The following is a 16,405-nucleotide window of genomic DNA, read 5'->3' as shown; positions in this document are numbered from 1 at the left end:
GGGTCCCAACTACTACAATGCATCTGTATTTTAAAGTGAAACTCCATCACTTTTCAGCCACATTTTCATTATCTCCAGCACAATACCAGTGTCTATATACGGTGCATTCGGAAGGTATTCAGACGCCTTAACTTTTTCCATATTTTGTTACGTTACAGCCTTATTCTAAAATGGATTAAATTAAATGTTTTTCCTCATCAATCTAAACACAATACCCGATAATGACAGAGTGAAAACAGGTTTTTAGAAATGTTTGCACATTTGTGACCCGATTCAGGAAACTAGGGGTATGTCGCAAGTCACGACTTCCCAGGAGAGCCTTTTGAACATCATTTTTAATTTTTTTAATCAAAATGCGTTTTTTTGTCAGAAATGCCTCAAATATGTGAACTTTCATGTGGCTTAATATCAAACGTGCATGTCATCTGTAAATACGAATACAATTGTTAAATTATGAGCCTAGTTGGTTTAGTCACAGAATCAGCTAAGACCTCAAAAAGAAAACGGTAGAACTTCACAAGTCTGGTTCTTCCTGGGAGCAATTTCCAAACACCTGATGATACCACGTTCACCTGTACAAACAATAGTACGCAAGTATAAACACCATGGGACCACGCAGCCGTCATACCGCTCAGGAAGGAGATGCATTCTGTCTCCTAGAGATGAACGTACTTTGGTGTGAAAAGTAAAAATCAATCCCAGAACAACAGCAAAGGACCTTGTGAAGATGCTGGAGGAAACAGGTACAAAAGTATCTATATCCACAGTACGAGTCCTATACGAGTCCTATATCGACATAACCTGAAAGGCCGCTCAGCAAGGAAGAAGCTACTGCTCCAAAACCACACCATCCCAACCTTGAAGCATGGGGGTGGCAGCATCATGTTGTGTTGGTGCTTTGCTGCAGGAGGGACTGGTGCACTTCACAAAATAGATGGCATCATGAGGAGGAAAAATGATGTGGATATATTGAAGCAACATCTCAAGACATCAGTCAGGAAGTTAAATCTTGGTCACAAATGGGTCTTGCCAACTGGACAATGACCCCAAGCATACTTCCAAAGTTGTGGCAAAATGGCTTAAGGACAACAAAGTCAAGGTTATTGGAGTGGCCATCACAAAGCCCTGACCTCAATCCCATAGAAAATTTGTGGGCAGAACTGAAAAAGCGTGTGCGAGCAAGGAGGCCTTTACAACCCTGACTCAGTTACACCAGCTCTGTCAGGAGGAATGGGACAAAATTCACCTAACTTATTGTGGGAAGCTTGTGGAAAGCTTTCACCCAAGTGAAACAATTTAAAGGCAATGCTACCAAATACTAATTGAGTGTATGTAAACTTCTAACCCACTGGGAATATGATGAAAGAAATAAAAGCAAAAATAAATCATTATTCTGACATTTCACATTCTTAAAATAAATTGGTGATCTGAACTGATCTAAGACAGGGAATTTTTACTAGGATTAAATGTCAGGAATTGTGAAAAACTGAGTTTAAATGTATTTGGCTAAGGTATATGTAAACTTATGACTTCAGCTGTACGTGTATGAAGTGTGTTTAACATTAGTGATGTTTTCTCAGAATGCCATTTCGCATTCCTAGTTATAGCCTAATGTCAGCTAGCTAACATTGAACTTATAGCTATGACAATCCGTTTGTATTGCTAGTTAAAGCTTGCTGTTAGCTAGCCAGCTGACGTTAGATGGCTGGTTAACTACAGTAGCTAGCATTACCTGTATGAACTGTGTGTAGTGATGTTCTCAGAATGCCATTTCGTATCTATTGTATAATAATGCTAAAATATTTGTATCTGGAATTTGTCTTTCAGCATCAGTAGAACACACCAGTCAGTACAGTAATCAAAACGAGAGCTGGCCCAAGCAAGCAAAGGCAGCAGCGCAGTCATCGACTACATGCACCATTTCTTCACCAGCTACGGAGTTGGGAAAACATGTGGACCTGAATTGTGAAAACTGTAGCGGCCAAAACAAGAGCAAGTTTGTGCTCTTCTATTGTGCCTGGTGGACCATGCACAAGCTCAACAATCTGGACCTTCACTACCTGATCACAGGCCACACCAAGTTTGCCCCTGACTTGTGCTTCAGCCGCATCAAGCAGCGCTTCAGAAAGACCAGAGTGAACACTTTGTCTGAGATTGCTGGTGTTGTGAAGGACAGCACAGTAACAGGGGTCAACGTTCCACAGCTGGTTGGCCTGGAGGATGGTACGGTGCTTGTGGAATGCTATGGCTGGCAACAACACCTGACTCCGTACTTCAGTGCCATTGCCACAGATCAAGCAGTACCAGCACTTCAGGTAAAAATGTTTTTTATTTGTATGAGGTTATTATTTTCTAAACTTGGGAGGTGAATTGATGTTGTGCAGGGTTGTAATGTATTCGGATTGTTTTTGTTCTTTGCTGTTTTACACCTTCGGTGCTCTGGAGCCTGGTGTTGTCGCCAAGGGGCGTTCGGACTGTCGGGACCAGGTTTCAGCTGAAGCGCAACGCTGGCATCCTTCCTCCCATAGATAGCCTGTAAAAGCACCACCTGGACTGGACAAAGCTAGACAAACGTATCTTTTTGACAAGATCAGGGAGTTTTGCGACGAAGAGGCTATGGACATCACATGCCCTGCACCAAAGTCAAGGGCAGGACAGAAACAGGTTCTCCGACTATAGATTCCCTTGTTGATGCGTGGTTCGGACGGACAAGTTAACAGCACTATCTGCAGTGCCTCTATTCACATGACTCTCTCCTAACACACACGCCATCCGTTGCTGATATTGTTGGTATGTGTGGTCGTAACATGATTTTGTGACATTCCACAACAATATCATGTGACCGTATTAAGTGCCCACCACTTAAATATATGTACTGTACATGTGTACCTCACTCAGGTTTCAACTCTGGTTGCATGGCCTTAACTTATGTATGGAAAACTATGTGATAAGTGCATGTGTAACAGTATATAAACTATTCTAATGTGCTGGTGTGAAAACATTTGGGCAGTGACATTAAAGCACTACTTAAGACATTTACTTTACATTACTTTACTATTCATATTTTTGGCAACTTTTACTTCACTACATTTGTGAATAAAATAATGTACTTTTTACTCCATACATTTTCCTTGACACCCAAAAGTACTCTTTACATTTTGACAAGAAAATTGTCAATTTCAAACACTTATCAAGAGAACATCCCTGGTCATCACACTGCCTCTGATCTGGCAGACTCACTAAACACAAATGCTTCGTTTGTAAATGATGTCTGAGTGTTGAAGTGTCCCCCCTGGCTATCTGTCAAAAAATAATACAATTGTGCCGTCTGGTTTTCTTAACATAAGGAAGTTGAAATGAAATACTTTTATTTTTTACTTTTGATACTTAAATACATTGTGCCCCTGACTATCCGTCAAATTATTTATTTCTTATAATACATTTGTTCCGTCTGGTGTAATATATGGAATTTGAAATTATTTACACTTTCATGCAAGTATGACAATGTAGTACTTATTCCACCACTGGATGTGGCTGGCAGGTTATACCATTTCTTTCACATGACCCATCAATTTAGACAAGTGTATCTGGGTAAGCGTCATCTAATATTTATTTTTTTATTTTTTTATCTGGACACTTTCTGTTAACCTGGAATGTTTCCTTTAGTGTTTAGCACATGACCTCATGTGAATCCTTAAAGAGATGGGTGGGCCTGGCTTAAGAGGGTGTGAACAATGCTGAATGGGTGTAGACAAAGGAGAGCTCTCTAGTAGGTATCAAAACATTCAAAGGCCCTTTTCTCAAAAGTGAGTTTACAAGTGGATAAACTTTCAAAGTAGAATTACTTTCCCATTGTTCCTCAAAAATGCTGTGTATGATACACCATTTTGTAGATCTGTCTATTTTTATCCAATGTAAAAAAAAAAAAAAATGAAATTCAAATGTTGCTACATCAGACAAAATCTAGGTGGTGAGTCACATTTATTAAAAATAAAGAACAGAAATACCGTATTTACATAAGTATTCAGACTCTTTGCTATAAGGCTCGAAATTGAGCTCAGGTGCATCCTGTTTCTACAACTTGATTGGAGTCAACCTTTGGTAAATTCAATTGATTGGACATGATTTGGAAAGGCACACACATGTCTATATAAGGTCCCACATTTGACAGTGAATGTCAGAGCAAAAACCAAGCCATGAGGTCAAAGGAATTATCCGTAGAGCTCAGAGACAGGATTGTGTCAAGGCACAGATCTGGGAAATGGTACCAAAGAACACATTGGCCTCCATCATTCTTAAATGGAAGAAGTTTGGAACCACCAAGGTACAGAGAGATCCTTGATGAAAACCTGCTCCAGTGCGCTCAGGATCTCAGACTGAGGCAAAGGTTCACCTTCCAACAGGACAACGACCCTAAGCACACAGCCAAGACAATGCAGATGTGGCTTTGGGACAAGTCTCTGAATGTTCTTGATTGTCCCAGCCAGAGCCCGGACTTGAACCCGATCAAACATCTCTGGAGAGACCTGGAAATAGCTGTGCAGCAACGCTACCCATCCAACCTGACAGAGCTTGAGAAGTTCTGCAGAGAAGAATGACTGTTTAATGACTTCCCCAAATACAGGTGTGCCGAGCTTGTAGCGTCATACCGAAGAAGAATTGAGGCTGTAATCGCTGCCAAAGGTGCTTCAACAAAGTACTGAGTAAAGTGTCAGAATAGTTATGTAAATGTGATATTTCATTATTTTGTATTAATTAATTTTTTTATATTCAAAAATACTAAAGGCCTGTTTTTTCTTTGTCATTATGGGGTATTGTGTGTAGACTGATTACGAAAAAAAATGATTTAATCCATTTTAGAATAAGGCTGTAACGTAACAAAATGTGGAAAAAGTCAAGTGGTCTGAATACTTTCCGAAGGCACTGTGTGAAGGCACTGTGCGCTTTTCTACATTATGTAGAAAAATATATAAAGTTAAAAAGTTCTACCCGATGACATTTTTAAACACTATAAGATTTGTGGGGAGCAAGAAAATAGCCTCCCTCTGGCTAGAAACTCATTGCAAGTTTTGAAATGCATCATTCTTCTTAGTTTTAATCCTACCCTGAGATGTCACAGAGAAGCATTTAAAAAATATATTTTTAACCACAGATCATGTAATCGTTCCGTTCTCACATACGTAGACACTGGTATGGTGCTGGAGGTAATGAACATGAGGTTGAAAAGCGGCAGAATTGCCCTTTAAACAAAGTCTAATTTATCTTTATAGGCCTACTTGGTTACTGCGTAGCCTATTGATAGACAACTGGTCTTGAGAGAAGAAAGAGCAGGCCCTGGCCCAGTCATTCTCTATGGTGATATGTAGGGCTGTACAGTCAGTGTAGATGCCGGGAGTAGTATAGCACAGTACTTACGTTAACTTTGAAGGCTTGAACTGTGTTATCCAGCAGAAGAACATTACAGACCACCTCTGTGTGCTGCCTGTCTTGTGCCAGCTCTGATGCTCGGTCATTGTAGTTACTGCCAGCTGGCAACTGGAAGGGTGAGGTCATTACTGTCCACACTGGGTCTGCAACACAGAGAAAGAAAACAGCAGGGTGAGGGACCTTTTATTATACTGCAGTTAAATACATTACATTGCCCCAGAGTGGTGCAGCGGTCTAAGGCACAGCATCTCAGTGCTAGAGGCATCACTACAGACCCTGGTTCGATCCCGGGCTGTATCACAACCTGGCCATGATCGGGAGTCCCATAGGGCGGTGCACAATTGGCCCAGCATCATCCGGGTTAGGGGAGAGTTTGGCTGGGGTAGGAATTTGTTCTTAACTGACTTGCCTAGTTAAATAAAAAATAAAAATTCTGCAATGGCGAATGGTTAGCCTCGTCCTCAACACCAGTATACCACTTTTTATTTAAACAGTCGGCAACGGCATATTTGAGTCAAGTAAGACAACACACTCCTCCTTAAATCTGTGACTGATGCTGAGGATGTCATACTTCATTCTAGTATTGTCTAGAAAGAGATCCCTAGCAGATCCAAGGCCCTTGATCCTTTATGGTCTACGCTCTCACAGTCAGGCTGCAGTACGATGAAAGGATTCAGTGATTCAGTGAGGCATGACCCAGTTCACTACCGCTGGGAGGAAGAGAGCTACACACACTACAGAGGACTTCCCCAGGAGGGTTAGCAGTCTTCACGTCCCTACCAGAGTCCACACGCACGGATGGATGCTGTTAGGCCTAATTCTGATTTATAAAGTTGTAATAACAGGGGGAAGGGTGATAATTATTAAAATCATATTTCACAATCATATCAAATATTAGGGAGAAAAGTGTGTGCAGAAACATAGAAAGAGTTTTAAAACAACTAGGATAGGCTATGTCACCTTTGACCTTTCCCCTGCATGACATTTTGTCAGTGACAATGGTGTTCCTGTGAATGTCACAGTGCAACACACAAAGACACGCTGAGGCGCTGTACGGTGTTGTCACACTGGCCCCCTCTCAAAAACGCCCACATGGGTCAATACCATGTCACGGGTCTCAACTTCTCACAGTTAGAGAGAGGTTAAAGCAGGGGGATCAGGGATCAGACGCTTCAAAAACCTACTAGCTATTATTCTATCATGTTTATCATTCCCATTATTTCATGTTTTTAACAGTTCACATGCACTTTGTCTATGTTTTCCATGTTCTGAATGCTTGAATGAAATGGTCAAACTAGGCCTAAACAATATCTAGGGAGTGGAGCTGTCCTGGCTTGAACCATACCTTATTATCTATTCAAGTCTATTCAGGAAATGACCATTTTTCTTTACTATCGCTTACCAACAGAAAAAGGCCAAATGTCCCAACGAGTCTCAGGACTAAGGTTATTCCCGGGTGGCGCTGCCACCGATCCTTTTTCCTTTTCTTTTGGTTATGTCTGTTTTGTGTTTCACCTGGTTTCATTTTGGTTCATTAGGGGGGGGGGGGGGTATTTATCTCGACATTTCCTTTGGGTTTTTGTGCGGGATTGTTTTCGTTTGACTGTCAGTTAGTTTGGGTTGCGTTTTCTTTAGTTCATGTTTAACGAAGGCTTGCTTTTCCCTGGACTGTGTCTGAGTGGGGTTTTGTGGCTACTGCTGTAGTCCAGTGTCCTGTGATTTGTGAGCTGGTTTAATAAAACGCCCTGACAGCATGACTCTCGACCTTCGCCTCTCCCGAGTCCGTACGGGAGTTGCAGCGATGAGACAAGACTGTAACTACTAACAATTGGATACCACGAAATTGGGGAGAAAAAAGGGTGTAAAAAAAAAGAAAGAAAAAGACTAAGGTTATTTACAACGTAGGCCCTCCTTTGAACAAAGTTGCAGTCCAAAAACATCCCCTACAGTGTGCAGATGTCAACACATGGAACAGTCACAGCAGAATCCTAGTTAACATACTGATCCATAAATACCTACTTTGACCTTTACTGTCTGTCACTGTGTTCGTTTACTGCACTTTCTGTCACTCTAGCATCCAGGACAACCACACAAAGTTGGCAGTGAATGGCCATGGCAGCTAGCCTTGAGTGGAGGGTGGGTCCCATCCAATAGCCATGAACTTGAGGGATGGGAGCAGAGACTGTGTGTCAGTGTAACCCGCTTCCAACTTGGCTCGCCTGCCAACACCACCCCCCTCCATAACAGAGTCCAAATCATAGGCTGAGTCTATGGGACTGAGTGACCTTTCAGTAATAGAGCCACAGCTCTGAATTGCTGGAGCTGGGTGGAGAGACCAGACAGACACCATGCCAAATGCAGAGGAGCTAGCCTACCTTGAATCCCAATGCAACTTCTAGGCCCTAGACCGAAGTTAGTAACCTAACTCCTGATTAAAGTAGGATACACATTGCTTTACAGATCCACACCAAGTTCAACAGGACAGCATTACCTATCTGATACAGTAATCACTATGGGTTATAAAACAGAAATCAGAGACAATTACAACAATACTGAATGAACACTTATTTAAACTTAATATAATACATCAATAAAATCAATTTAGCCTCAAATAAATAATGAAACATGTTCAATTTGGATTAAATAATGCAAAAACAAAGTGTTGGAGAAGAAAGTAAAAGTGCAATATGTGCCATGTAAGAAAGCTAACGTTTAAGTTCCTTGCTCAGAACATGAGAACATATGAAAGCTGGTGGTTCCTTTTAACATGAGTCTTCAATATTCCCAGGTAAGATGTTTTAGGTTGTAGTTGTTATAGGAATTATAGGACTATTTCTCTCTATACCATTTGTATTTCATTAAACTTTGACAATTGGATGTTCTTATAGGCACTTTAGTATTGCCAGTGTAACAGTATAGCTTCCGTCCCTCTCCTCGCTCCTCCCTGGGCTCGAACCAGGAACACAACGAAAACAGCCACCCTCGAAGCAGCGTTACCCATGCAGAGCAAGGGGAACAACTACTCCAAGTCTCAGAGTGAGTTTACGTTTGAAATGCTATTAGCGCGCACCCCGCTAACTAGCTAGTCATTTCACCTCGGTTACACCAGCCTCATCTCGCGAGTTGATAGGCTTGAAGTCATAAACAGCTCAATGCTTGACGCACAACGAAGAGCTGCTGGCAAAACGCACGAAAGTGCTGTTTGAATGAATGCTTACGAGCCTGCTGCTACCTACCACCGCTCAGGCAGACTGATCTATCAAATCATAGACTTAGTTATAACATAATAACACACAGAAATATAAGCTTTAGGTCATTAATATGGTCGAATCCGGAAACTATCATTTCGAAAACAAGACGTTTATTATTTCAGTGAAATACGGAACCATTCCGTATTTTATCTAACGGGTGGCATCCATAAGTCTAAATATTCTTGTTACATTGAACAACCTTCAATATTATGCCATAATTACGTAAAATTATGGCAAATTAGGCGGCCCAAACTGTTGCATATACACTGACTGTGTGCAATGAACGCAAGAGAAGTGACACAATTTCACCTGGTTTGCCTGCTAACCTGGATTTCTTTTAGCTAAATATGCAGGTTTAAAAATATATACTTCTGTGTATTGATTTTAAGAAAGGCAATGATGTTCATGGTTGGGTACACATTGGAGCAACGATACGCACCACATCTATTATATGCAATGCAGGACACGCTAGATAAACTTGTAATATCATCAACCATGTGTAGTTAACTAGTGATTATGATTGATTGATTGTTTTTTATAAGATAAGTTTAATGCTAGCTAGCAACTTAACTTGGCTTACTGCATTTGCGTAACAGGCAGTCAGTCTCCTTGTGGAGTGCAACGAGAGGCAGGTGGTTATAGTGTTGGACTAGTTAACTATAAATTTGCAAGATTGGATCCCCCGAGCTGACAAGGTGAAAATCTGTTGTTCTGCCCCTGAACGAGACAGTTAACCCACCGTTCCTAGGCCGTCATTGAAAATAAGACTTGCCTAGTTAAATAAAGATTAAATAAAGTTGTAAAAAATAATAATAAATAAAGGTGAAAAAAAAAGAAGAAAAATCGGCCAAATCGGTGTCCAAAAATACAGATTTACGATTGTTATGAAAACGTGAAATCGGCCCTAATTAATCGGCCATTCCGATTAATCGGTTGACCTCTATGACAAACACTCATTTTCGTTTCAACACGTTTTGCTACAATGTGGCCTACTGAACACAACACAGATAGGTTATGTTCCACACACAAAGGGAGTTCCCCTTCCTCTCAGATCTTCCACTCTGCAGACCTCAGTCACCACAGATGTATCCCAAATGGCACCCTATTCACCATAGGGCTCTGGTCAAAAGTAGTGCACTATGTAGGGAATAGGATGCCATTTGGTGGGCTGCCATCATTAGATCAACTGTGGAGCGCCACACATGCATCACAGATCACACACTCATGCGTGACACTAGAGAGCGTATGCGCTCTTTTTTTTCTCTCTTTCCACTATTCTCAGTTTTTTCCATGCGTGGTCTAGCAAGCCTTCGTAGCTTTGTGAGGCTAAAGCCAACAGTAGCTAACAAGCCATTTAACCCTGGGCACAAATCTAAACAACATTGTTCATGACACAAGAGATTTACTCTGAAAAGGCTTTTGGGTCGCAAATTAAAATCACCTGCACTCCTGTGCAACATAGGCTATCAATTATGTCCACACAGAATTGTGCATAATGATGAACAACCTAACAAACACCATTACGTTGTCGATTTCTGTGAGCTCGAGGTTAGAGAACTTTGCCATTGATAAAACCCCATTCTCATTCTCCCTAATTCCTTCCTTCCTGCCTCTCTCTCCCGTTCTTAAAGCTCCAGAGGTGTTTGTTGCTATCGATCTCATTCATTCTAATATTTAGCCCCAGCAGCAGTGTAGCTACTTACTCACCACCCCCAACCACGGAGGTGGGGACACTACAGTGTAGACCCCCTAGTGACTCATCCTGTTTTAGAGCTTCATGAGCACATATGTGTTTTATGTCATTTACCACACACTTTTCCGTTGTCTGCAGCACACTCCCCCCTTCTCCCCCAACAAATCCCATGTACTCCATCACTCTCATTCACTGCACTGTCAAAAGCCTTGCACTTGACAACAACTGACCCAGTCTCTAAAAATGTGAGGCTGCTTTAGACAGACAGAGAGAGAGATGGAGAGATGGAGGATACAATCATCCTCTCCTTTCCACTCTTTCTCTTGATTTTCCACTATAGCCCTGCAGCTCTTGGTCAGAGAGAGAGAGAGAGAGAGAGAGAGAGAGAGAGAGAGAGAGAGAGAGAGAGAGAGAGAGAGAGACAGTTGAGATTATGTGATAGCAAATGGCTGCTCCTCTAGCTCTATATTCCACTATGGTCAGCAAAGGAGGCAGAGAAGGAAATATCATGATGACATCACTGGGGAATCTATAGATTCCAGGGACAATGCCATTTTGGCGAAGCTCTATTCACTCAGTCTTTCTTTGTAGCAGCAGGTAGAAGCTGAGTGTTTCTATGAAGTCATTCAGTGCACTAGACTAGAGCTTCCATATTTCTTGTGATAGGAACCGAGCACTGGGTCTTGCATCCAGCAGCATGAATACAACATGAATACGTGTCATAAATGCATTATTACAGGCAAACAGGACTTGTATGAAATCCGAGTGGAGTTTATTATGTCAAGCAGCTAAACCAGTGTGTAGCCTACCTGTAATCAGAATCAGTGGGGTCTCTCTGTGTACTGATTCAAGAAACAGGTTTATCCATCTATTGACCCAGACATATATTTAGCCTCTACCTTCTCCCCTGGCCTACACTCCCTCCCTCTCCCAAAACCTGCCATAGGTTAGAAATGCACACTCTTATTCTGTTCTGTTTCATTCTATTCTAGTTAACTGTAGCCCATATGGCTGTCAACTGGCATATGACAGAGAAAAAAGAACAACACATTGATGTTAGTTAGCTAGAAAGCCAACCACCAGGCCATCAAATAGTTGTCACTGTCACTAAGACTAGCATCAGCTAACGTAGAGGTGTAGCTATACTGTCTCTGGATAGATTAACATCTAGTTAGCTAACTTGCTACAACAGCTGTGCTATGCAAGCTAGCAAGCTAACCATGGCATGACGTTATTATTATGCAGGTTGCTTAACGTTACCTTCATAAACTGCGCCGGTAGAGTCCAGGTTTTGAGGGATAAAATCAAGAACACAGCAATAAGTGGGCGAGGTGGTGCAATTCAACCGCTGCAGATCCACAGAAACCTCCTCATCCTTCGCAGCAGCATACACTCGCTACGGCCGCACAGGTTCGTTTCGGCCGCACAGGTTCGTTTCTTTTCAGCACCACAGCGATGATGGACCCAGGCAAACGTCAATACAGGACGCAACCATTGTAATGCGAGCAAGGCAAGCACGAGCAGGTAGGTATGACCACACAAAAACAGAACTTCCTTTCCGCGGTCCCCAAACTGCAGTTTAAATTCAAATACAACCTCGTTTGAAGACGTTGATCATTTAAACCGTGCAGTATAAACCATGGGGCAGCAACGAAATATGGCGTAAACTCCACAACAGATTTTTTTTTGAACGGGGGTGATGTCTGTCAAACTAGTAGGCGTGGCATTTGAGGCGCAGGTTTCACAACACGCACGCGCGTGCTGCCTACATTGTGAGAAATGGGAAAAATATCAAATATTAATACTATTATTATTCTTAGATTGTACATAACTTCAAATATTTTTCCATAAAGGTAGTTTGTGTGTGATATATTAAACGCTTATTAAACATTTATCTACCTTTGCAAATAAATATCCTATACTCCCATCTTGTGGCCAATTCTATGTTCATGCCGCTTCTATTTGAGATGAATGGTAATAACGTGTATATCGAAAGGAGTTTCAAAATGAAATGCAGAAACTCTGGATATTGTACATCCTCATCTAGAACTGCCCACTTGTAGGTAAATCGTAAGTAACATTAAGGTGTTGCCTACTTAAAATTATTCATGGAGAGTTTGTAAGTTGTTAATAAATGGTTCTTTATTCGTTTTTGTAGATAGTTTATAGATACTTTGTAAATAAGCAATAGGCTATACATTGGTTGAAAATTACTTACATTATTTGTATATGATCACATCTGGACTTGAGACACTGTGGAATGCTCCATTTCTACATCAGGGGGATCCTGTTCAAATATTGTTTTACTTACCCTCCAAAACTGGCAGGCTAAAAAACATAACACATTGAATTCAATAATTTAAGCACTTAAATTAAGCCCGACAAACTCTAAATGTGACCTATAATCATTAAAATAATGGCTTATTTGCCATTAAGAAATGTTGACCCCCCCTTCTCCCGCTTGGAGCAAACCTATCGTATCAGCTGTTGCAACGCAAAGTAACTGTTCCATTTTTGTGGCAGAGGCTGGCTTTTACAGCAGCTGTGATATGAAATTGATTGGATATAAATGTACAGATCTGAATGAAGTCAACATGAGAAGGCAAGAAATGTGACTTCATGCAGGCGACTTTACAGTAAATATATTGGGGTAAGCTTTTTTTATTTAATCGGCTACTACAGATTGCGTTGCTTTGAGATGTCTGGTGTTTTCAGATGTAAAGTCACAACTAGCTGTATCCTACTGAAATGTGTGTGAAAGTCAAATTATACCTTGGCATAATATGGTATGGCGAGGCATTTTACAATACGGGATCCCACTTTATCTGGTTATGCCTAAGCAAATAATTGTTCAACCTGGTTATTGGGTCGAATATGGCACAATAAAAACTAAAGTGTTCAGTGGGGTTATGGGATTTGTGAATCACAGATGAATGGCGATTTATGAGTCACAGATCTGACTGATCACAAATGAGGTGAATGTGTGCGCGAAACGTGTCTGAGAAATAAGGATTCACCCACGTTAGACTACATACATTATTAGTCCTCTTGATCAACAGGTTGTGCTCTGCAGGTAGGCCTACATAATATGCCATTAGTACAGCCTTTGATGACATATAACTGAAAAATAACTTAAAGGCCTATCTTGAATACTTAAAAAAACAACAATAACAGTATTTTCATAACGACCCTAGAGCAGGGATCACCAACTAGATTCAGCCGTGGGCCGATGTGTTTCTTGAGCGGGTGGGCGGGGGGCTGGAACATAATTGCAAATCATTTGTAGACATCAAATTGTACACAAGAAGCCCAATAGATATAATATCTACAACAATTATTTAAAACCTTGCTAACATTTGAATGAGATCACGTGTCTCTCTATTATGCGTGGGAATACTTTAATAGATTTCTTAGATTAAAATAACTTGAAGCTGATTTCCTTGTGTTTTTACAGTCTTTTATGTAAAAAAAACGTATTTTTGTTGTTCCCTGAACACTTTGGGGACAGGCCGCCAGTTGGGGAACCCTGCCCTAGAGAATATGATACCCCTTGGAACCCAGAGAAGTACCCCTCAGAATAGGGTCTCCCCCAGCCCCCAGGTTTGACTGAGCATTGTTGGAGTTGGTCGGCCCTTGGCCCATTCTCTGGCTACAACATTGTTCTGGAGGGCCTGTAAGTTCCACGGGCATCTGGGTCCCTTTCCTGCTTTGGCCAGGGACACAGGCTACAGTATCCACTGAGAAAGGAAACCATCCACGTCCGGCCATTGTTGACTGCAGGAAGGAAGAACTCTCTGTGTGACCTCATCCTGTTAGGCCAGTGCCATTGTATGGAGCTGCAGGCTGGGTTTGCTTACTCATGGCGTGTGTGTGTGGGTGGGTGATTCCCTGACTTAAGTACGTCAGTGAAGATCCAGCAGACGAGGGATAGACAGCTACAGTACAGACCTCAGCCTTGTTTGAGTGTTTGATGTTTTCAGTGAGAAGGTGTGGGTATTCCAACATAAGAATGATACTGTTTTATGCCCAGTGAGTAAGCAACTATATAAGGAATGGAAGATAAAACATTATGATTACCATGTTTTCTATGCATTGCAGTGGAAAAGCAGGATCTCTGCTTTTATAATATTCATTTAAGATGTATTCTATTACCACACTATTACCTGTGGCATTTCATTTGTGATTTTTGTCAGGTATTTTTGTCCAGAGCAAGAGAGGGCCAAAAAGCCCATTCTAAATGGCATCAGTTTAGACATACACCATCTTCTGTCTTCCCTCTGTGTTCCAGGTATAGCATGGCTGTCACTATGGCAACGAGCACTGTTCTCAGTGACAATCTCCCCACGTATAAGCTGGTAGTGGTGGGGGATGGGGGAGTGGGGAAGAGTGCTCTCACCATTCAGTTCTTTCAGAAGATCTTTGTCCCTGATTACGACCCCACCATCGAGGACTCCTACCTCAAACACACTGAGATTGATGCTCAGTGGGCCATATTGGACGGTAAATGGATTTATAGATAGCACATACATTACAAATAAGAAGCCCAACCTCTTAACCTGGCAAAAGTACTATATCGTTTTCCCCGTAATAATCCTTCCAATGTACTGAAGAACAAGATGGAATGTTCTGTTATAAGGAGAAAAAAGGATCATATTATTGTGCATCCATTGTTAGATCTGAGGGATCAGCACACAGCTACACATATTTATGTATAACCAGGATCATTCATAATACTGTTCTCAGTGTAGATGTTATATGTGGGACCTGTCTGATCGTGTTTGTCTCTGCAGTTCTGGATACAGCAGGCCAAGAGGAGTTCAGTGCTATGAGGGAACAGTACATGAGGACTGGGGACGGGTTCCTCATCGTGTTCTCTGTCACAGACAAGGCCAGCTTTGAACATGTGGACCGCTTCCATCAACTCATCCTCAGGGTGAAGGACCGGTGGGATTTACTACTTCCCTGCCCACTGGTGGCCGTGGCCAGGACAACAGGAGGAGGGGAGAGGATGTGTCTGTTTGTGTTGGAATCAGTGGGCCTGTCAGACAACAGAGAGAAGAAGGGAAAGTGAGGAAAGAGATACAGAGAGAGAAAGAGAGATTCCAAATGCATAGCAGCTGGCAAAGGGACTCCAGACATTGTGTCAAAGCCTGGGAGGCAGCCAATGTGTAGCCCCATAGCTTATACAGGGAGAATGTCTTTATAATCTCCGAACAAGACTGTTATATAACTGCATTGTAAGCTTATTGAACGCACCAAATGTCTTATTTGAATGTACATTTATGAACCTTGACAATTTTGACTTATCAGTGCTCACTGGATGTAGTTCTCAAAACACTTTAAACACACAATTGTGGTGTGTGTGTGCATGAGTGCCCTGGATATGTTGTGGCCTAGACGATGAAATCTAATTTTCACATTTGAATATTATTTTGCTTTGCTACTATTTCACTATTTATTTTATATAAGTCATTTATAGCTGTGTTATCATTAGTACAAGGCTACTCCAGAGAGCACAAAGCACAGAGCTTAACTAAGAAATTGAAGGAACAAAACATTTGTAAGCAAAGTAATAAATGTGTGTTAATACATTTTGTGTTCTATTATATCTCGGGTAAACTGGTTTTGTCTGGATAAAACCATAATTATGACACAGAAGACTGTCTATCTGTCATTCTCAGTGGATATTAGTGTGTTAATAGTGCCCTCCAGTGGATATAAATGTAACTGCAAGAATGGAACAACATTTAGCATGGTTGTACATTTGGTCCTTTGCTTTGGGGATATACAGTGCATTCAGAAAATATTCACAACCCTTGACTTTTTCCACATTTTGTTGTGATGCAGTCTGACTTTAAAAGTGATTAAGTTGAGATTTTGTGTCTCTGGCCTACACACAAGACCCCATCATTTTAAAATGGAATCACGTTTTTTCAAAATGTTTATAAATGATTTAAAAATGAAAAGCTGATTTGAGTCAATAAGTATTCAACCCCTTTGTTGTTGAAAGCCTAAATAAGTTCAGGAGTACAAA

The 16,405-nt window shown here is 41.3% G+C and overlaps 2 protein-coding genes across 3 annotated transcripts in view; one reads left to right on the top strand and one right to left on the bottom strand.

Annotated features, from left to right (window-relative positions):
• LOC115129687 (tyrosine-protein phosphatase non-receptor type 4-like) overlaps nucleotides 1-12,062 on the bottom strand; it is a 42,254-nt gene extending 30,192 nt beyond the window's left edge. For both annotated transcript variants that reach the window (XM_029660310.2, XM_029660311.2), the window contains exons 1-2: nucleotides 11,632-12,062; nucleotides 5,416-5,570 (exon numbers count right to left, since the gene is read on the bottom strand). In XM_029660310.2, the coding sequence (XP_029516170.1) occupies nucleotides 5,416-5,553 (138 nt within the window). In that variant the 5' untranslated portion in view covers nucleotides 5,554-5,570; nucleotides 11,632-12,062. The remainder of the gene's footprint in view (nucleotides 1-5,415; nucleotides 5,571-11,631) is intronic.
• An 811-nt stretch (nucleotides 12,063-12,873) lies between these two features.
• Nucleotides 12,874-15,962, top strand: LOC115129686 (ras-related protein M-Ras-like). The gene is made up of 3 exons (XM_029660309.2): nucleotides 12,874-13,021; nucleotides 14,660-14,871; nucleotides 15,162-15,962. The coding sequence occupies exons 2-3, from the start codon at nucleotides 14,667-14,669 to the stop codon at nucleotides 15,440-15,442; spliced, it is 486 nt and encodes a 161-aa protein (XP_029516169.1). The 5' UTR covers nucleotides 12,874-13,021; nucleotides 14,660-14,666; the 3' UTR covers nucleotides 15,443-15,962.
• Nucleotides 15,963-16,405: the final 443 nt, after the last annotated feature.

The sequence above is a fragment of the Oncorhynchus nerka genome, linkage group LG5, assembly GCF_034236695.1.
Source record: "Oncorhynchus nerka isolate Pitt River linkage group LG5, Oner_Uvic_2.0, whole genome shotgun sequence".
NCBI classification, from domain to species: domain Eukaryota; kingdom Metazoa; phylum Chordata; class Actinopteri; order Salmoniformes; family Salmonidae; genus Oncorhynchus; species Oncorhynchus nerka.
This window is presented reverse-complemented; position numbering and strand designations above follow the sequence as displayed.

What these genes read in the sequence shown, in the direction of transcription:
- LOC115129686 (XM_029660309.2), top strand. Translation starts at nt 14,667, where the DNA reads ATGGCTGTCACTATGGCAACGAGCACTGTTCTCAGTGACAATCTCCCC. An exon ending in TCAGTGGGCCATATTGGACG is followed by an intron (nt 14,872 to 15,161) that starts GTAAATGGATTT and finishes TTGTCTCTGCAG; the next exon opens with TTCTGGATACAGCAGGCCAA.